General features: G+C 52.2%; 8 protein-coding genes across 8 annotated transcripts; 6 read left to right on the top strand and 2 right to left on the bottom strand.

Moving 5' to 3' along the window:
* Nucleotides 1–434: 434 nt before the first annotated feature.
* MCYG_02926 (conserved hypothetical protein) lies at nt 435–816 on the top strand (the record flags this gene model as incomplete). Its single annotated transcript, XM_002847374.1, has 2 exons — nt 435–647; nt 718–816. The coding sequence occupies 2 exons, from the start codon at nt 435–437 to the stop codon at nt 814–816; spliced, it is 312 nt and encodes a 103-aa protein (XP_002847420.1).
* A 240-nt stretch (nt 817–1056) lies between these two features.
* On the bottom strand, nt 1057–2763 carry MCYG_02925 (GMP synthase; the record flags this gene model as incomplete). Its single annotated transcript, XM_002847373.1, has 2 exons — nt 1057–2614; nt 2696–2763. 2 exons carry the CDS (start codon nt 2761–2763, stop codon nt 1057–1059), a joined length of 1626 nt encoding a protein of 541 aa, XP_002847419.1.
* Nucleotides 2764–3099: 336 nt separating this feature from the next.
* Nucleotides 3100–4091, top strand: MCYG_02924 (bcp1; the record flags this gene model as incomplete). Its single annotated transcript, XM_002847372.1, has 3 exons — nt 3100–3171; nt 3236–3472; nt 3540–4091. The coding sequence occupies 3 exons, from the start codon at nt 3100–3102 to the stop codon at nt 4089–4091; spliced, it is 861 nt and encodes a 286-aa protein (XP_002847418.1).
* Nucleotides 4092–4297: 206 nt separating this feature from the next.
* MCYG_02923 (chorismate mutase) lies at nt 4298–5252 on the bottom strand (the record flags this gene model as incomplete). The annotated part of the gene is made up of 3 exons (XM_002847371.1): nt 4298–4378; nt 4442–5084; nt 5182–5252. 3 exons carry the CDS (start codon nt 5250–5252, stop codon nt 4298–4300), a joined length of 795 nt encoding a protein of 264 aa, XP_002847417.1.
* A 932-nt stretch (nt 5253–6184) lies between these two features.
* MCYG_02922 (WD repeat-containing protein) lies at nt 6185–8448 on the top strand (the record flags this gene model as incomplete). The annotated part of the gene is made up of 5 exons (XM_002847370.1): nt 6185–6280; nt 6354–6918; nt 6998–7219; nt 7296–8122; nt 8176–8448. The coding sequence occupies 5 exons, from the start codon at nt 6185–6187 to the stop codon at nt 8446–8448; spliced, it is 1983 nt and encodes a 660-aa protein (XP_002847416.1).
* Nucleotides 8449–9598: 1150 nt separating this feature from the next.
* On the top strand, nt 9599–11584 carry MCYG_02921 (conserved hypothetical protein; the record flags this gene model as incomplete). Its single annotated transcript, XM_002847369.1, has 3 exons — nt 9599–10909; nt 11027–11222; nt 11295–11584. The coding sequence occupies 3 exons, from the start codon at nt 9599–9601 to the stop codon at nt 11582–11584; spliced, it is 1797 nt and encodes a 598-aa protein (XP_002847415.1).
* A 1208-nt stretch (nt 11585–12792) lies between these two features.
* MCYG_02920 (kinesin family protein) lies at nt 12793–18212 on the top strand (the record flags this gene model as incomplete). Its single annotated transcript, XM_002847368.1, has 5 exons — nt 12793–12949; nt 13003–13326; nt 13387–13574; nt 13624–17604; nt 17661–18212. The coding sequence occupies 5 exons, from the start codon at nt 12793–12795 to the stop codon at nt 18210–18212; spliced, it is 5202 nt and encodes a 1733-aa protein (XP_002847414.1).
* A 792-nt stretch (nt 18213–19004) lies between these two features.
* Nucleotides 19005–20565, top strand: MCYG_02919 (alpha-1,3-mannosyltransferase alg-2; the record flags this gene model as incomplete). Its single annotated transcript, XM_002847367.1, has 2 exons — nt 19005–19869; nt 20018–20565. 2 exons carry the CDS (start codon nt 19005–19007, stop codon nt 20563–20565), a joined length of 1413 nt encoding a protein of 470 aa, XP_002847413.1.
* Between the last annotated feature and the right edge of the window lie 59 nt (nt 20566–20624).

The following is a 20624-nucleotide window of genomic DNA, read 5'->3' as shown; positions in this document are numbered from 1 at the left end:
TCATTTCTGATTGATATCTTATGATATTCTGACACAAAGTCGTCTGTCTATACAGCGGTTTCTTATGTCATTTTGATGATTAGCGATCGTTAATACTTTTTTCCTTTGTTTCTTCTATCTTTCTTCACAAATATTGTTATATTTTCGTGAGCATTTGCAGTGTACCTATACAGCGTTCTCTAAGATTTAATCCAATTTCCTTTTCATTTCATTACCCTGCATCCCAAGGGATCAGCTTACATTGTTTATACAATTCTTACTCTACATTGTTTCTATACAACTAATGTTTCTACGTAGATGATGGTGAAGGCGATCATGTGACCGATGACATCACCAGTTGGAGGAGGCTGAAAAAGAGCTGATCAGGACATCAACATACTACGGTTGAACATATTAAGCTATATCTATTTCAGTCTATTCATAAAGCATTCAAAATGACTGGCAACTCCAACGTTGGCACTAGGGGTGTCTACGAAAGCAACGAGCAGCGGAATTACTCTCGATCTGAAGTTGAGAGTGCCCGTCGCAACAGGGAAAACCCCCCTGACTCTAACAGACGGGGTAGTGCACATATCAAAGAGCAGAAGCAAAGGGGGAAGTATTCTCTTAATGATGAAGAGTTGGCAAAAATGGACCCTACAGCACCAGTAAGCATAAGATAGATGCCTTCTGAAACCGTCAAAGGACCTTCTAACTCAAGAATTTAACGGTAATTAGGCAAGGATGCATGGGCATCAGCCTTCCCGTGGTGCACAAGTGGATGCTGAACTGAAGAAAGAGGATGAGGAAAGGATCAGACAAAAAAAAGGCTTTTGAGAAGGCTTGGGCGTGCCAAACACGGGATACATCGCTCCCTCAGCTCTTAGTATCTAAAAAGGGGCCAGATCTAGTTGGTACAAAAGAAAAGCTAGGTAAATAAGGAGTAAAATGTATAACTAGTAAAGCAACTAGTAGTTATATAATAATGTATTTTGTTTTTGTGAAATGAGCACGGCAGAAGTGTGCCGTGGGTGCTTCAAAGGGAGCATAACGCCAACAATCAACATGCATTCCCGATTACTCCATCTCAATGGTTCCTGGAGGCTTACTCGTAACATCATAAAGTACACGACAGACACCGTTGACCTCATTCACGATTCTGCGGCTCACTTTCTTCAAGAAGTTTCCATCAAATGGATACCAGTCTGCCGTCATGAAATCGGTGGTCTCAACCGCACGAAGGGCAATTACTTGCTCGTGTGTACGTTTATCTCCCATAACCCCAACGGCTTTGACAGGTAAAAGGGCGGCAAAGGCCTGGCTGATGTCACGGTATAGGCCGGCTGCCTTGATTTCGTCAATGAATATCGAATCAGCATGCCGAGCAATACGGATCTGTTCGGGGGTGACCTCCCCAAGGATACGGATAGCGATTCCAGGTCCGGGGAAGGGATGTCGCCATACCAGATCTTCAGGGATACCAAGGTTTGTTCCTAGGCTACGGACTTCGTCCTTGAAGAGCTCACGGAGAGGCTCGATAAGCTTTAGGTGCATGCCCTTCAACAGTCCACCGACATTGTGGTGGGTCTTGATCGTGGCGCTAGGGCCCTTGAAGGAGATACTTTCGATAACATCCGGGTAAAGGGTCCCCTGAAGAAGCCATTCGATCTTAGTACCCTCCTTGTAACCGGCTGATTGCTCCACAAGGGTCTTTGCAGTGTCCTGGAAAATTTCGATAAAGGTGTTCCCAATAATCTTCCTCTTTTGCTCAGGATCAACAACGCCTTTGAGGCGGCCTAGAAATTTATCACTGGCATCAATGACTGTAAGGTTGATGCCTAGGCTCTTTGTGAGAGTTTCCCGGACGATTTCGGCCTCGTTGAGTCTCAGTACACCGTTGTCAACAAGGACGGCGTGGAAACGATCACCGATAGCCTCTTTCATCAGTTTAGCAGCAACGGTAGAATCCACTCCACCGCTCACAGCACCAATGACCTGTCCGTGTTCTCCAACCATAGCGCGGATTCTAGCCAGCTCCTTGTCGACAAATTTGTCCATTGTCCATTCCTGTTTAGCGCCACAAATCTTGACGGCAAAGTTATCCAGCACTTGTTTTCCACAGGGGGTATGGGTCACCTCTGCGTGGAACTGGATTCCAAAGTACGGCTTAGTCTGGTGCGCAATGCCGGCGTAGGGCGCGTTGGACGTAGTAGCAATGATCTCAAACCCGTCGGGAAGCCGAGACAGTTTATCTCCGTGTGACATCCAAACCTCGACTTTATCCTCAAGCCCATGGAACAAGCGGTCAATATTTGCCTGTCCCTTCTCCCCGTGCCGCTGAATGTTCAGGTAGGCGTGTCCATACTCTTTGTTATCACTTGCGGCAACATTTTTACCATGATGCCACGCAAGTTCTTGCAAACCATAGCAGATACCGAGAATTGGAACACCCAAGTCAAAAACAGCTTGGTCAACGTGGGGGGCGTCTTGATCATACACGGAGTATGGGCTTCCAGAGAGAATCACTCCGGTGGGCTTCCACGACAGCTCCGCGATCTTCTGAGTGCATGGTAGCAACTCTGAGTAAATATTAAGCTCACGAAGCCGTCTTGTAATCAAATGAGAGTATTGAGATCTAAATTGTTGACGGTATTAATCTCAAAAGTCCAATGCGACTTGAACACATGGAGAAGGGGCCTTTCCAGTAGTGACTCACCCAAAATCGAGAACGAGAATGGTATCAAACGCCTTGTGAGGCTCATTGGCGACTTCTACTGCTGTCATTCTGACTCTCTATTACAGAAAACAATAGGAAATATATTGTGAGAAAGGAAAAGGTGAATTCCAATTGGCGCCGTGGGCGGGAGTTTGATATCCCCCGCCAGAAAAACATAAGAAAAGAGAAAAAAAAAACCAAAAAAAAAAAAAAAAGCGCGATAAGATAAGCAGTGGGGTGTTTCCTATCGCGGTTTAGCGTGGCTGGGTTTTTATTTTTCTTTTTTTTTCTTTTTTTCGTTTCAATAAACAGAATAATCAAAGGAAGCGCGAGCAAAGATTCTTGAGCTGCCATTCCTCAGCTGTTCGAGTGTATAATAGCCTGATTGGTATATATTGGCCGCAATGGGAAAACGGAAGCAATTGAAAGATGTTGAGATGAAGGATGGCGGGACCGATGACAGCGGAAGCGACGAGGTAAGCATGAATACCTGCTTGATTTCATTTCATCGACTTGGTGTGCTAATTATACTGTTGATAGGACCTCGATGTTATCAATGTCGATTTCGAATGGTTTGATCCACAGCCTGCGGTAGACTTTCATGGCCTAAAAGTGCTGTTGCGTCAGCTCTTTGACTCGGACTCGCAGCTCTTCGATCTATCGGCACTGTCCGACTTGATCCTATCACAGCCATTGCTGGGGTCTACAGTGAAGGTAGACGGGAATGAAACCGATCCATATGCCTTTCTCACCGTCCTGAACCTACACCAGCATAAGGTAAGTTCACACTCGCTCCCTAAATCATGTTGGTTAACTATTGCTTACTACTCCGCTTTCCCTGTAGGACTTACCCGTAATAAAATCCCTGATAGACTATCTTAGGACCAAGTCGTCCACTCCCGGGTGTTCTTCACTCAATCAGTTGCTATCTCAGCCAGAAGTTCCTCAAATAGGGCTCATACTGACCGAACGCCTAATAAACGTACCAGCTCAGGTGGTCCCTCCTATGTATACTATGCTGCTAGAAGAGATTTCGTGGGCCCTGGAGGAAAAGGAACCCTACAACTTCACCCATTATCTCATAATATCGAAGACATACCAGGAAGTTGAGTCCAAGTTGGATCAAGAGGATGACCGGCCGCAGAAGAAAAAGAAAAAGGCCGGGAGTGAAAGCTCGGAGACGTTCTATTTCCACCCTGAAGACGAGATATTACACAAGTATGCCCTATGCTATACGGGCTATAACTATACCCATGAGGCTGAAGGTCGGTCGGATTCAAAGAGAGCATTTCAGGAACTGGGAATCCACCCACAGGGCCACATGATTTTAATAGAAGCGTCCAACTTCGAGGCTGCAGTAGCCAATCTGAAAGAATTCCTAAACCCATCTTCGTGAGTTTGAATTATGAAACATAATCACTTGAAAAATCGAAAAAAAAAAAATCTATTCAATCTTGCCATGAAGTTGAGATAGTCATAACCCTAAAGAAAAGTTGCAGTATCCCATAATTTTGCCGTTTCTAACCTGGTAAGTGGTCCTTGTATCCATTGCAGGGCATGAGCCATCTTAAATCTTTTTAAATCAGTCCGTGGAAGAGTAATTCAGTCTTCCCACTCGGTTCCTTTCAGCCTCTGCATTAGGTATTCTACCTCGACGATCTTTGTCACAGGGATAACGCTATACTATAGAAAGATGTTAGGATACAGGGGCATATAAATATCCGGTTTACACAATGAAACACCAACCTTGTACATGGAGACAACGGCCTCGAAATCAATTTTGGACTTGCCATCGTTAGGATTTGCAGGGTCTCTTCCGTATGTCTTTGCCTTTAATCGTAGACGGTCCAGTACCATCTTCTCTACTTTAGTGTTTGTGATGGCGTCCTCGATGCCATCGCGATCCTCAGCCTTGATCAGCTTGACGAACTTCTCCGTTTCGGCCAAGAACTTTGACTCGGCGACGAATTTACCGAAATGGATCCTCCTGGACAGGGCTTGCAGGCAGTTCACATCGCTGGTTGCTGAAGAGCCATAGTTCTCCTGGGCCTCACCCCTGTCTCTGGATTTACATAGAGAAGGGAGTATCTCGTTGATATACCGTGATTTGATCACATCGTTCACATTGACGTCGTTCTCGTGCAGGATCTTGGGATACTGAAGCGGCTGCAGGATGGGAGTCTCCAGCACTTCGGGAAAGAATGGGTATTCATCGGGCGACTGGTATCGACGCACGCGCGACTGGAGACGCTCCTGCTCACTGAGGACATAGTCCATCAGACTGAGCTCGCTTCCGGGGATCTTAACAGCTCCGGGGATGTATATTCGCCGGTTAAGAGGGAACTGCACTCTTTCGATAAGATGGAAGGTTATGGTATCTTCCAAGCGGCTACCAATATATGACCAAAAAAAAATACCAGGGTCCATGAGTCAGTCCAAAAGCTCAATCAAGCTGCCCAAATAAAAAAAAAAGAGGACCAACTCACATAAGTTGAAAGCGAATATTCTCCAGGTCCAAGGCCTTGGAGGCGTCTGAGAGATCGATTGAAGCGTCCATGCTACAGGCACAGGTTTGGTTCTCGGGGCTCTCTGGCGCGAGTCGAGCTTCGACAGCTTTATAGATCCCAGAGCTATCTCGGTATCGGCCCGAAGAACGTTCAGCTGTTGGGATATTGAGGCAGAGCGACAGGGGTAGCAAGGCCAGCAAAGCTAGACAGGAAGAAACGCGCATGGAAAGAGACTTTTTGCAGCAAGGAGGGAGATACTATATGGGCACTTTTTGGTGAACGAGAGTGAAGAACCAGAAGTGGCCAAAGGATTTCACCGAGTCACACCCTTTTTGTTGGGGCTGAGCTTGAGGCGACGGTCAGATGGGCCAGCCACAGCTTCGTCAGCAGCAGGATGTGGTAGCACTAGTTGTCTATACAAAGATAGGATCTATAGACGGATCTATAGATGGATGGATAGGTAGATTGGATACATGATTATATAGATAGCCGTTAGAAGTTGGCAGATGTGTTGACAAGGGTCGATCTCTGTGCAAGCTACTAGTTATATATACTACAGCAGAAGGAGACTATGCCTTACTGCTCAATAGACGCTATGTCACTCCTCCTTTTGCTATCACCGCTACTATCATCTCTTATACCATCTTTTATCTGTAATAATATCTTCATCTTCATCTTCTTCCGCTTCTTCTCAACCTCGGCTGAAACTTACACTCGTAATATTACCGTAATATATGACATAACATACGGCTTGGCGGCCTTTTTTGAAGCTTTCGAAGATAAAAAAAAAACACCAAAACCAACGTCGAACATTCTATATAGAGTCGAATGGCCAGATAAGAAGGGTAACTAACTGGCTGTATGGCTACTTAGCTACGTATATACACAGTGCAAGGGACAGGCTCTCTACCGGCCTGCTGCATAACCCCATCTCAACGCGGTCGTGGTTCTCGCAGCGTTCTCACCAACTGCTACTATCTCCATGGCCGGCAATCCAGCGCGGAGACGCTCTCTCTCCGGCACTTCCAACTACGGGGCAGGTGACGATGAGGGCTCTGTGCTGGGAACAGGGCTGACGGTAAGGCTCCTTAGCAGTTTTGCACCTCTCTCTGCACATTTGACGAAGCTGAATAGTCACTCTTTTGATCTAGTCCCGCCAGTTGGAGGCCTTTGGCCGGAAAGTCACTACCACCGCCTCCCATCTCATGAATTCCACGGCAGACCCCACAAGCAATGTCCATTACCAGGCAGCCTTGTCAGGCATCCAGCGGGAGCTCCGGCGGCCAGCAGCCCAGAGGAGAATGTTTGCATTCGCGCAGACCACGCCAACGGAGCTTGTACGCTCTAAGTTCTCGACGTCCGAAATCCAATACCGTGCCCTTTCCTCTCTTCCAGATGACCTTCTGCAGCATCTCCCCGAGGACACGAGCACGTATTCGCTATTCCAGGGGTTTCAGGCCTCCGTTGCGGACACGGATAATGAACACCGGAAATCTCATCGGAGGCGAAGCTCGCACGGCCAGAAGCGCCTGGAAGATGTGGACAGGAATACCGGTGCCCTACCTCCAACCATAGGCCACTTGAAACGAGAGCGTGACTCGTTGAACCACCGGTTGGAAATGATGGGCGTCCGGAAGAATATGTGCAGTGCCGAAATTCACGAAATCGATAACAAGATCATGAACTTGAACAAGATGCGCAAGATCGTTCTGGACCGTCTGGCTGGGCTGGAGATGGATGAAGCTGATTTGGAACATGAATGTAAGAGCTTAAACATACGACTCGGCGAGACTAGAATGGGATAAGCTAACCGACGCAGTGGTACAACTTGACAATAGACTAGAGGACATGGAGGACGCACTGGATGAGTCCACGGCTGCAGCCACGGCGGCCACACCTAAGACTGGTGACATTCCGAGTTCTCCGATTGGCGACGGTGAGGGTGATTCTTCATTCATGTCAGAATCGATCTACGAGAAGATACCTTCACCGAAAACTTGGAGACACAAGACGTCGAGTACGTAAACCCTGCAGCTGACTTCGTCTTGTTTGGCAGTATATCTTACATTTTATATGTTTATTTCCAATTTTAGAAAAACGGTCAACCCCTGTGCTGCATGAACACTTCGAACCTGGCTCCCTAATACGAGAGCTACAGGCGCATAACGACATGATAGCTGCCTTGGACTTTGATGTCCCCTTTGGTACCATGGTCAGTGCAGCATTAGATGACACAGTCCGGGTATGGGATTTAAATTTAGGACGATGCATGGGTTTCCTAGAAGGCCACCATGCCTCGGTGAGGTGTTTGCAAGTCGAGGACAACATCGTAGCCACTGGCTCAATGGACGCGTCTATCCGCCTGTGGGACCTTAGCCGCGCCAAGTACGCTCCGCGCGATCACCGGGCCGATAGGGACGATGAGGATGACGAGGATGCCCTTGGATTCGAGGACCCTGCAGCTGCACCACCCACTCCTCCGCCATCGAGCATGGACGAATGTCCGCTCTTCAGCCTCGAGGCACACGTCGACGAGGTGACGGCCTTACATTTACGTGGTGATACGCTCATATCAGGATCTGCAGACAAGACGCTGCGGCAGTGGGATCTAGTTAAGGGCCGATGCGTCCAGACTCTGGATGTCCTCTGGGCTGCAGCACAGGCATCATCGACCATGGCGGCAGGGGATGCGGCATGGCGGCCTACCGGTCGACTACCCGATGCATCGGCGGATTTCGTCGGTGCCTTGCAGTGCTTTGATGCTGCACTTGCCTGTGGAACGGCGGATGGGATGGTCCGTCTGTGGGATCTTCGTAGCGGCCAAGTACATCGAAGCCTGGTCGGCCATACTGGCCCGGTGACCTGCTTACAGTTTGACGACGTACACTTGGTCACCGGCAGTATGGACAGAAGCATAAGAGTAAGTTGTATACTTTTAGTTTTTGATTTTTCGTGTGCTAATTGCTGTGGTAGATATGGGATCTTCGAACAGGCACTATCCATGATGCCTACGCATATGACCAGCCGGTGACGAGCATGATGTTTGATACGCGACGCATCGTTGCCGCTGCTGGCGAGGATGTGGTCAAGGTATACGACAAGACAGACGGTAGGCACTGGGACTGCGGCCCAGGCGTGACATCCGAGGACGACCGAGCACACAGCATCGTAGAACGGGTACGGATAAAAGACGGCTATCTAACGGAGGGACGAAAGGATGGCACTATTGGCATTTGGAAATGCTGAGCATTCTGGCACTCTTCTTGCTCTATTCGTCCTCTCTGTACTGGTCATCGACTCCCATTCCATCTTCATCTTCCTTTTTTTATGTACGAGTAAGCGCCTACCTACCTTAAAGCGGCAAAAAGATGTAAATAATCAAGAATTAAAAGGGAAAGTAAACCATGCCGCTTTTAGCACTACTTCTGTCGCGAAATCCTCGCGCTAGTCCCGATTTGGCAATTACAACAACAAAAAAGAAACTGCAGGCAAAAAGCGAAGAAAAGAAGAAGACAAAAAAAAAAGAAGGGAAGATGAAGCAACGGAAAAATATTCACACGTTGAGTAAAGAAGAAGGTTGACAGCTTGTTCTTTAACCGACATTCCCATTGTCTGCAGTCTTTGCCTTTATTGAGCTGGCTCTGTTCTTTAAAAGTTGGCCTGGGAGCGCGTCTTGCTCTCTCTGAACAGCCTATATGATACCCTCTTGCTCCCTGGACGATATATCTTGATACTGGAACTATTCGATATTATATGAGCTTCAACTTCTCTGTTTTAGCCTAGGCAACTGTTTGGAACATCTATTCTCCTCCTATATCCTGTTTTTGTCCAATATAATAGCTATTTTGAACTAGAGACAACAAAGACCCCTGGGGTGTGTTGGATACCTACAGCCGGAGTGCATCTCGAGGTGCAGAAACTTACTCCTTCAACCTTGGTGCTAGGAAAAAGGACAGTCGTGTTACTGGAGGTTGGTATAGAAGAAAATTCTTTCAGTAGTTACACTAAGGGGTGGGGAGTTGAGAAAAAAGGGGGGAGGCTGGGGGAAGGACAATATCAAGCCATTCCTGGATGAATAGATGAGAATCACTGTTTTCTTCTCACTTCTTATTCTAGTCCAAGGCCTCGACTCGCAGGATATTCGCCGTCAATAGCAGAGTTTTTTTTTTTTTTTTTTTTTGGCTGGTAAGTCTGTGTTTTCCACGCGGTTCTACATGTGTTGTTGTGTCTCTCTTTCAAAGATATATAAAGGCTGATATGTTCCCCAGCCTTCCCTCTCCTTTTACTTCTCAAGATTGAACGGCTTGAAGATTCCATCAGTACGCAGTCATCATCCTAGCAGTACGAGCGGGTGACAGCACCAGCCTAACATCTTCCAACCAAGCAGCAGACAGAGATGGCGCCAGCACGAAGAGCCCGCCGGGCGGTTACGCCAACCACCGCCAACGAGGCAGAGAACCCCTATCTGCCCAGCATCGAGACCCAGCAGTCGTTCTCCTACGGGTCGAGCACACCTGTCCTCCCGCGCCAGCTCGGCACGATTGCCTCCGCCAACGCTGAGGACGTTGCGGCAACGCTTGACGCCGCCGTCCGCCCGCGCGTGACCGAGTCCGCGGGCTTCAGCCAGATCGAAGACGAGGCTCGCAAGAGCCCGGAGAAGCAGAGGTTCACCCGTGGCCGGCGCCGAGCAGAGAGCGTCCTCAGCGCCAGGGAAAGCCTGTCTCCCGTCCGGGAGACCGCCAGAAGGCTGACCCCCGACAACCAGCTCATGAGCACGCTGAGAGAGGCCTCTGGAGAGCCCGAGGACCAGTTTGGTGCTGTTGACCCTCTCGCGGATGCGATGGAGGGGTCCAGCATCAGCTGGAACACGGAGCGTCACCTCCTAGCGACGGAACAGCCTCACGTCTCCCGCCATCCCGCCTCGTCGCACTCGCAGCTGCAGGGAGCAGCCAAGCCATCGTTGGGCTGGCCTCGTCCGGCAAGACGAGTCGATCCGCCGCCAGTCCCGGCGTCTCCCTCGCGCGCGAGCAGCACCTCCGTCCGATGGCCGCAGCCAAGTCCCGGAGCCGTCGAGTTTTCACCACGGAGGAACAGCAGCAGCCAGAACCAGATCCAAGGTCCGGCACAGAGAAGCCGCGCGACAGCCGAGAGGATCGAAAGAGGCATCGCGATAGGCGCGCCTGTGGGCGTCCTGCCATCATCATCGTCATCACGTCCAGAGGTTGCTGCACCAGCTCTGCGTCGCCCTACTGCCACCACCCGCCCTACCTTCAGAGACGACACTCCCGACACTCCCCAGTCCGGACATACGCCAGCATCATCCCGCCATGCGAGTCCCTCTCCCACTATGCCTGCGGGTGTCTCCCTCCTATCTCGACCGACGGGCAGCATCTCTCATGTCATCCTCCTCCTCCTCCTTACGCTGATAGTTGCGTTCAACGCATACCTCGTCCGTCATGAGATCAGGGCCGTCGCGCAGTCTGTCGTGCAGTCACCCATCAGCAAACGACCAGCCACGCCTATTCACAACTACACCGAAGCCATGGACAAGATCCTCTCTACCGTCGACCGTCGGCTGACCAGCATGACCCACGAGATTGCTGTTCTAAAGGAAGAAGCCAGCAACCGGCCACCGTCACCGCCGCCGCCCACGGACCCGTTGGTGCCCCGGAGGGTGAACTTCTTTGCCCTCGGAACGGGCGCCCTGGTCGACCCGTACCTGACCTCACCCACGATGTCGTTGACGGGGGGGTTCGTCGAGCGTTTCCGCCGCTACGCCGCCGGCATGCGCCCCGGCCCTCCGCCCGTGTCGGCACTGACGCAGTGGGACGACGTCGGCGACTGCTGGTGTGCGGCCACGACGAACGGCAAGGCCCAGCTGGCCGTGCAGCTCGGCCGTCCCATCGTGCCCGAAGAAGTCATCATCGAGCACATCCCGCGCGAGGCGACGCTGGACCCGGGTTCGGCGCCACAGACCATGGAGCTGTGGGTTGAATACACGCTGCTCGCCGCTGGCCGCGGTCCAAGGAAGCGGAACTCTCCCCTATCCGCCCACTCTCCATCCGATCCACCCGACGCAGCAGACGCAGCAGAGACGACCATGTCGGCCGTCCGCCGCTCCATGCTCGAGACGCTGGCCATGGTCTACCCCGGCGAGCATCCGTCCGCCTACTCGGACGACCTGGCGCTGGGCCCGTCCTTCTTCCGCATCGGCACCTGGCGATACGACATCAACGCCGGCCACCACGTCCAGCGCTTCCCGCTCGAGGCCGTCGTCGACCTTCCCGGCGCGCGTGTCTCCAGGGCCGTCGTCAGGGCCACCTCCAACTGGGGGAACCAGTACACCTGCCTCTACCGCGTCAGGCTCTACGGCCGTCTTTAGCTCTTCTTCCTCTCTTCTTCTTCTTTTCTCCCTCCTCTTCACTTCCACTCTTCCTCACTTCACTTCCTTCCACTGTATCTACTATGAGCATCCGAGGCGTTACTAGTCGTCTTTTCTTTTGCAGGCCATGAAATACCAAGCTCTTACCATGTTCCATCCTCCAACTTCTGCTGTATCATGACACAAGTATGAATCCAGGGGCAAGTTTCATCTCATGCGGTCGGCTTCTCCTATCCGTACGTGAGTAGTGACGGTACGGGCTCGTCTATCTTAAACGGCCTCCATCTCACCCTGTCCATCCCCATCTCCACCCGACGCTTCCTTATATATAAAACTACATACTTACATATAGTCGGCCCCTAGTCGATAGATGGCTTTTCTAGAAGCACAAAACGTGGAACTCCACAGCAATAGTTCTGTCTATACTTCTGCAAGCAGGTAAGCGACGTCAAGGTCAGTCAGCCAGTCAGTCAGTAGGTCTGCAGCTCGTCTTCCACCGCGGAGGCTCGACTGCGCGCTGTGTACGCACTGAGTACGCACTCTGTCCCATCGACTAGTTGCAGCTAGATAGTCCGCATTATTGGCTCTTTTACATCGTAGTCGCAGCGCTGGTCGCGGGCGGTTTCAGCCACGGACGAGCGGTCGTTCGGGTCGGTGGAAGGGATGCCAGCCTGTCGAGAGGACGGTCAAGGCCCGTCGTATGGACGGCGTCGTCGTGAACCGCAGGCCGTCAGTATACTTAGTCGAACAGGGGAGAAACGGTGGATCAAGCCTTAATTATCGATGATGTTTCTGTTTCTTCTTCTGTTTCTGTTTCTCTATCTTCTGCTTCTGTTTCTGCCTCTGCTTCTGCTTCTTCTGCCTCTCCTCTGAAGAAGAAAAGAAAAAAGGGGCCGTCTCGTAGTTCTCTTAGTTCTCTCTTAGTTGCTTCTTCTTGGCTTCCCTTTTTTCCCTCCATGAAACGATTCTGATATCACATTCGACTCTCTCCCTCGCCTCTCTCTGTATCCTCCTGTGTATCTGCTTCGTCTTCTCCCCTTCGTCTTCACGTCTTATGCGCTGTCTCGACTCGACGTGGCTCAATCCGTGACGGGACTGGCCTGCCTGCATTCCATCACGTCCACAGCACATCCACCGCAGCATCAACACCACCAACCACGGGATACGAACACAGCAGAGAGCAAGGAGAAGAAGAAGAAGAAGAGGCCATGGCCCAATCCCCGCCGGGCTCACCCTCGCACGCTGCCTGCAACCGTCCTCTCAGTCTCATCATGCGCCCGTCGCGGAGTAACAGTCGCATGAGCGTCGGCAGCGTCAACAAGAGCGGCATCTCGGACGACGATGGCAAGACCGCCGTCAAAGTCGGTCAGTAACACAGTCTATTTTCTTTATATATATAACTGGCTAACGTGCTATAGTGGTTCGCGTGCGGCCGCCGCTACAGCAGACAGACCCGGGCTACGACCTGATCCCCCAGCGTTTCCAGCGGCCGACGGTCCACGTTACCTCGCCCACCAGCCTGGCCATCGACGCCCCCCAGGGACGCAAGCTCTTCGTCTTTGACCGTGTCTTTGGCGAGAACGTCGACCAGGAAGGCATCTGGGACTACCTGCACGACAGCGTCAACTCCTTCATCCAGGGCTACAACGTCAGCATCCTCGCCTACGGTCAGTCCGGCGCCGGCAAGTCGTATACCATGGGCACCTCCGGCCCCTCTGAGCAGTCCGACTCCAAAGCAATGGGTGTGTCTCTACATATATATGTGTGTGTGTGTGTGTGTGTTGTGTATGCTAATTGAGTAGGGATCGTGCCGAGGGCGGCGCAGATGCTGTTTGAAAAGCTGACGGGCATGCCAACTCACAACAGGACCGTGTCCGGATCCACGGTCAGCGGCCTACGGACACCGCAGAGATACTCCAATTCTTCCTCCCTGCCGACTCTCGGTCGTCTGGCAGAGAAGAACTGGCAGATGAGAGCGACCTACGTCGAGGTAGGCTTCTCTCTCCCTCCTCTTGTCTTGTTTGTTACTGACGAGATAGATATATAATGAACAACTGCGAGACCTGCTTCTGCCCGAGTGCACACCGCCAGCGGAACGGAACACGGTCACCATCCGTGAAGACACCAAGGGCCGCATCATCCTCACCGGCCTGCACCAGGTCTCCATCAACTCCGTCGAAGATCTCATCAACGCCCTCAACTTTGGCTCCGCCATCCGCCAGACCGACTCGACCGCCATCAACGCCAAATCTTCCCGCTCCCACGCAGTCTTCAGCATCAACCTCATCCAACGCAAGGACGGATCGTCCCAGCAGCAGCAGCTCTCCGCCCAGGAGAAACGGTTCTCCATGCCCACCGCAGCCGACCCGGCCGCTGGCGCCGACCAGGTCACCGTGGACAGCAAGCTGCACTTTGTCGACCTCGCAGGCAGTGAACGCCTAAAAAACACCGGTGCCTCCGGTGAGCGTGCCAGAGAAGGCATCTCCATCAACGCCGGCCTCGCCAGTCTCGGCAAGGTCATCTCTCAGCTGTCCTCCCGCCAGCAGGGCTCCCACGTCTCCTACCGCGACTCAAAACTCACCCGCCTGCTCCAGGACTCGCTCGGCGGTAACGCAATCACCTACATGATCGCCTGTGTCACTCCACCCGAGTTTCACCTCTCAGAGACCCTCAACACCGTCCAGTACGCCCAGCGTGCCCGTGCCATCCAGAGCAAGCCGCGCATCCAGCAGGTGTCCGACGAAAGCGACAAGCAGGCCGTCATCGAACGACTCAAGGCCGAAGTCGCTTTCTTGCGCCAACAGATCCGCAACGCAGACGGAGGCGAGCGGGACCGCCGCGTCCTGACGCCCCAGGAGCGATCTGACCGCCAGAACGAGCGTGAGAGAGAGCTGCAGAACCACCTGCTCGACGTCCAGGAGAGCTACACCGCACTCAGCCAGCGCCATGCAAAGCTCATCGCCGAACTCACCAAGGCCTCGTCCGACCTCGGAGACGCCGACGACAGCAGCAAGAACGGAGGTGACACCTCGATGGAGCGGCTGAAGCGATCCCACTCCTTTGCCGAGTCGGTAGAGCAGGTCGTCATGGAATACGAAAAGACCATCCAGTCGCTCGAGTCGTCCCTCTCTCAGACCCGGGCCTCGCTATCCAGCACGGAGAGCAGCCTCCTCGAGCGTGAGACCAAGTGTGCTTACATCGAGACCGTCAACGGCCAGCTTCAGGCACGCATGCAGAAGATGCTGGACCGCGAAGCCAACACGGAGAGCTACCTGCACGACCTGGAGTCGAAATTGGACAGCCATGCCTCCGGTGAAGAGAAGAACGCCGCCATCGTAGCCGAGCTGAGAAAGGAGCTCAATCGCGCCAGAGAAAACGAGGCCAGCTGCGAAGACTACATATCGACCCTGGAAGAGAGGCTGGCCGAAGCCGACCAGGACATGGAACTCATGCAGTCGGAGATGGACAGGCTGGAGCATGTCATCGACCGCCAGAGAAGCCTGGGTAAACTCGACAATCTCCTGTACGAACTCGACCACGTCCAGAACGGCACAAACGGAATCAAGGAGGCCGACGACGCCGGCAAGAAGGCGTCGGCCATGCGAGCCAGAAAGGCCAGAAACGGGACGCCCTCTCTCGACGTGCTCACCGAGGCGGTCGAGACGGCCATCCCGGAGTCTGACGATGACCTGGCGGAGGGCTCTGCGCCATCCTCGATCCAGGAGGAGACCGCCCTCGGTCTCGCCAGGGACGACGCCGGCCTCGCCGCTCTCGAACGAGCAACTCCCACCACTGCCACCTTTGCCCGCGGGAGCGACGAGCCGTACACTCCCAACGCAGCCCAGTCTCAATTCGTAGCAGAGAAACTCGAGACCGTCACGCAGGAACTGTTCGACCTCCGCATCCAGCACGATCACTCCATGCACGAGTACGCGTTGCTCAACGCCAAATACCAGGAGTCTCTCCGCGCCATGGCCGAGCTGCAGGACGCCATCGAGGAGGTTCGACATAGCCAGCGCGCTCAGCCGGCCATAGCTTTTTTAGACACCAAGCTCGCCCAGAAAGGCCGGGTGAAGGCCAACGGGGCCAGCAGCGGTGGAGAGCACCAGCAATCGTCGCGCTCGCTGTCCTCGGAATTGTCCTCGGCAGATCAGGCGAACTCGTCGTCCACTTCTTCGACAGACGCCGTGACCAACAGCTCAGACCAACAGCCTGCATCGGATGAAGAGGCTGAAAGCGAGCTCGTCAAGAGGCTAAAGGCCGAGCACCAACAGGCCCTGGAGGCTGCCACCAACAGGTACACCGAGCTGCAGATGGAGCATGAAGATAGCCTGACGCTGGTTGAAAGCCTAAAGGACGAAGTCACCAAGTACAAGAACGCGGCCTCCTCTCCACCTCATACTCCCAACGTCATTCGACGCATCACAAGCCAGAGCATGATGACCATCGACCGCGCCCATCGTAACCTGTCCGCTCTCCGCATCCAGGCAGCTGAAGAATTCGAGGGTCGACCGGAGACACTGCAGACGTTCGACCAGAAGATCGAGTCCGCCTTGCGCGAGCTGAACTCTCGTATGGAACGTATCCAGGCTCTGGAAGCAGAGAACAAGAACGTCAAGAAGGAGATGGAGATGAAAGCTACCATCATCTCCGGTCTTACCAGGGAACGATCTAGCCTGCAATCCGTCTCCCCCGTTGATATGACTGTGGTCTCCCAGCTGAGGGATCAGGTGGTTAACGCCGAAACGCAGATGGCTGAGATGAAGGAATTGCACGACGCAAAGGAGCGGGAGCTGGCTAGCGAGATCAAATCGGTTAATGCGCTCGTCGATGAGCAGAGGGATGAGCTGAAGTCTTTGCAGAAAGAAGTTGAGACTCACAAGGCCGCTGCCGAGAAGTGGCAGGGCAAACACCGTCTGGCCGCAGAGGAGCTGCTGGTAGTTCAGGACCGCCTCCAGGCGTCAGAGAAACAGGTCCATGCTACGATTGCTGAGCTGGAGGCTTCGCTGGCTAGTGTCGACTCTATGCGTAGGGATAGAAAGGAAGGTGACAGCTCCGCCGTCGACGCTGCGGCCAATGCAGACGCCTTGGAGAAGGAGAGGTCTCGACACCAGGAGCTGGTCGATAGTCTCAAGCGTGAGATTGACGGCCACCAAGCGACCATTGTCGCGCATTTGGCTAAGATCACTACTCTCGAAAACGACCGCGCCGGCTCCCGTGCCGTCCTTGACGATATGGCTGGGTCGGAAGATGAGCTGGCGTCTCATAGGGACCGCGTTGTGGAGCTTTCCAGAGATATCGATGTGCACAAGTCCACTGTTGAGGCCCAGCAGTCTCAACTGGACACCCTCCAGCTTACGCATAAGCGTGAGCTGCTGGAGCTAGAGGAGAAGACCAAGGCAGCCGCGGAGGCACAGTACCAGTCTCAGCTGGCCGAGAAGGCCGCCGCCCATGAAGCTGCCCTCGAGGAGCTCCGTGCTGAATTGACCAAGTCAAAGGAGGAGTCGTCTCAGATCCTCAAGACCATCGCATCCTTACTCAAGACGCAGGGCCCTGTGACTCCCCACACCCTGCAAGACCAGTTACAAGATGTCCTGTCGCAGAAGGACCAGTTTGCCGATAAATACTCTGCCCTGATGGATACAAATGAAGACTTGACTCGTAAACTTGACGAGGAGCAAGGTACTCACTCCTCGCTTGAGAAACAGGTCGTCGAACTCAAGAACAAGGCCAACGAGCATGAGATGAAGGTCAACGAGCTTGCATTACTGGTGGCTACGCATGAGGAGGCCATCGCGGCCAAGGAGGCCACCATCGAGGAGATCAAGGCTGAGAAGGAGAAGAGCGTTCGTCTTGTTCAGGAGCTTGAGGAGCAGATTACTTCCTCCTTCGACCAGCATAATAATCGTCTTTCTGTCATCCAGGCAGAGAAAAGCCTGGCGCTCGAGGAGGCAAAGGCTAAGATCGCTGCACACGACAAGGAGATTGAAACTTATCGTGCTCGCATCGAGCAGCTTGAGGTGAGCACCCTACCAACCTATCAACATTCCGGGAATTTTACTTCTAACATGACCAGGCTCAAACACGACCGATCTCGCCCGAAGGTCATACCGCCGATCGCTCAAGCTCGATGTCCACCAACCTTCGCAAGAGCTCTTCTGCGGCCTCGCTACCATCTCCACCTCCCGCAATCCCCCTACCACCACTCCCCAATATCGCTGCTGCCGCCAACCCAGCCAGCATCTCCCCTCCTTCGTCTCGCCATCAGAGCAAGGAACTCGCCAACAACCAGTTTGTCGAAGACCAGGAGGCCCGCATCCGAACTATCGAGAAGCATCTACATGCCGAGAAACAACTCACCGCCACCCTCGAAGAAGCCCTCGGCGACCTCGAGGCACAGAGCAACAAAGTCAAGTCAGACATGGAATTATGGAAGAAGAAAGCCTGGCAACTCGAAGAAGAAGTCACTACGCTACGCTCCGAGCGAAACTCCGCACGTCTGTCCCTACAGGCTGTCGAGGAGGAACGAAGCGCTCGACGAGAAGCAGAGGCTGCCCGAGCACATCTGGAAGAGAAGATGAATGCCATCAGCAAAAAGAAAAAGAAGAGTACTCTCAACTGCTTCTAGTTGATCACATTCATGCCCTTTTTCTTTCCCTCTCCCGCTTTTCTGTATTTATATTCCCCCTCCTCACCCTCCAATATGCCTTTTGATGACTGCTATTGATGAATATTGTGATCCCCCCCCCCCTCCCCCCAGGCCCAAGTGAGTCGAATATTGCGTTGGTTTTCGTCCTCAGCTGGACGTTTACCTCCTCCCCTCCCGTTTCCCCCAGTTCTCCCATTGGATTTGTTCCTCCTACTTCATCTATTTTGATATCCCTTGTTCTCGTTGTCTTTTTTTTTTTGTCTCTTACCTCTCAAGTGTGTATAAAATGCCTCACTATCCCTTTACTCGATGATTTAGATGTAAAGAGTTTCCTGATTTTTGTTTGCTATCTTTTTAAATGACTTACTTGCCCTCCTCCCCCTTTATTCATAAATATATTCCCCATACTTGACGGCCGGAATTCCCTAATATTTCTGATTCTTTGCCTCTTTTCCTTTTTAATCCCCTTTTTTTTCCTTTTTTTTTTTATATCAAAGTCATACACGGCACGGCACACGGCATATTGACGAAGGAAAGATTCAAGACTGTCTAAGGCCCCGGAAAGATATACCTATTTTTACTTCTTTTTATTTTCTACTTATTGCCATTCTTATACCTATTTATCTTTACTTTTTTCAATTATTTAATTATTAACTCTATATTTATCTACTCTTCCAGGTCGAATATTATGTTATCACGTGATCTTGACTTCATCTGCCTTTTTAAACAGTCAAGATAAAGTCTGCGATGTAGACAAGCAGTTTAACAGACATGTCTCCCTCTTCCCAGGCCGCCTCAGCGCCCTCACGTAGGAATAATGGGCGAAAGCGATATAATATAATATTTGTTCATCCCGATCTCGGCATTGGTGGCGCAGAGCGCTTGATCCTTGACGCCGCACTCGCGCTGCAGTCCCTCGGCCATAAGATAACAATCTACACATCCCACCGTGATAAAAGCCATTGCTTTGAAGAAGCTCGCGATGGGACTCTTGACGTGCGCGTCCACGGCGATAAGCTGTTCCCAGCGCATATTAAAGGCCGATTCCACGTTCTGATGGCGATACTAAGACAGCTGTCTCTAGTCTACTACCTATCAGAAAGCACCAGCACCGACGAGCAGGTTGACGACATATTCATCGTTGACCAGGTTCCAGCTTGTGTACCTGTCCTTAGAGCGTTGAGATATATAACGAGCCGGAAGTCACAGAAGAAGAGACAGCGAACTCTGTTCTACTGCCATTTTCCGGACCAGCTGCTGGCTCGGCGCGGCGAGGGGGGCGCCGTCCTGAGAACACTGAAGGCTCTATACCGTTTCCCCTTTGACTGGTTCGAGGGTTGGGCAATGAATGCGGCGGATAGGACTGTGGTCAATTCTCGGTTCACCAAGGGAGTGGTGGGAAAGGTCTTTGGGAGCAGTATTGGGAAGGATGTACAGGTTGTTTATCCGTGTGTTGACACACAGAGAAACGAGATGTCTGACGTGGAGAAGATCGATAATGGTGGACTATGGGATGGGCTGAAGATACTGTTGAGCATTAATCGGTTTGAGCGGAAGAAAAACATCGAGCTGGCGATCCAGGCATACCGTGGCATTGCAGAGGCAGACAGGAAAGGCACTAGATTGGTGATTGCAGGTAGGCTGATCCCCTCCCTCTACTACAAAGTTATGTCTGTTGCCATTGTACTGATAGGAAGAAGGTGGCTACGATAATAGAGTGTCTGAAAACGTACAATATCACAAGGAGCTGGATACGCTCGCGACTCGACTGGGCTTCCAAACAGCTACCTCTCAGACCATCGTCTCTGCCCTGTCCGTCCCAGAATCGATAAATGTTTTGTTCCTTCTTTCCGTTCCCTCTGCTTTCAAAGAAACGCTCCTCTCCTCCTCTAGCCTTCTGCTCTATACTCCGTCATACGAACACTTTGGTATTGTTCCGGTAGAGGCAATGTATGCTGGCCTACCAGTGCTCGCAGACAACACTGGCGGTCCATTGGAAACCATCGTCGAAGGCAAGACCGGCTGGCTCAGGTCTTCGGAAGAGGTATCTGGCTGGACGGATGTCATTAGCCACGTGTTACAGCGAATGTCGCAGGCCGAGCGTCTCGAGATGGCCAACTATGCAAAACAGCGAGTTGAAAAGGAATTTTCTCTCCATGCAATGGGTGAAAGGCTCCAAGACCAAATTGACAAGATGCTCCAAGTCAAAGATCGCACATTTCTGCCCTTTGAGGTAATCCTTGGACTTGGCCTGGTCCTCGGCGTGGTATCTACTGTTCTCATCTGGCTTGCCATGAGCACGGGTTTAAATTTGCAGCGCAGTCCATTGTAAACTCAAGAATATGACAAGCGAGGGTCGATATAATACCAACCCGCACCCGGCCAACTTAT

This window comes from Microsporum canis, genomic scaffold (assembly GCF_000151145.1).
Source record: "Microsporum canis CBS 113480 supercont1.3 genomic scaffold, whole genome shotgun sequence".
Lineage (NCBI taxonomy): Eukaryota > Fungi > Ascomycota > Eurotiomycetes > Onygenales > Arthrodermataceae > Microsporum > Microsporum canis.
Note: the sequence above shows the minus strand (reverse complement) of the source record. Positions and strands in the feature narration are given on the sequence as shown.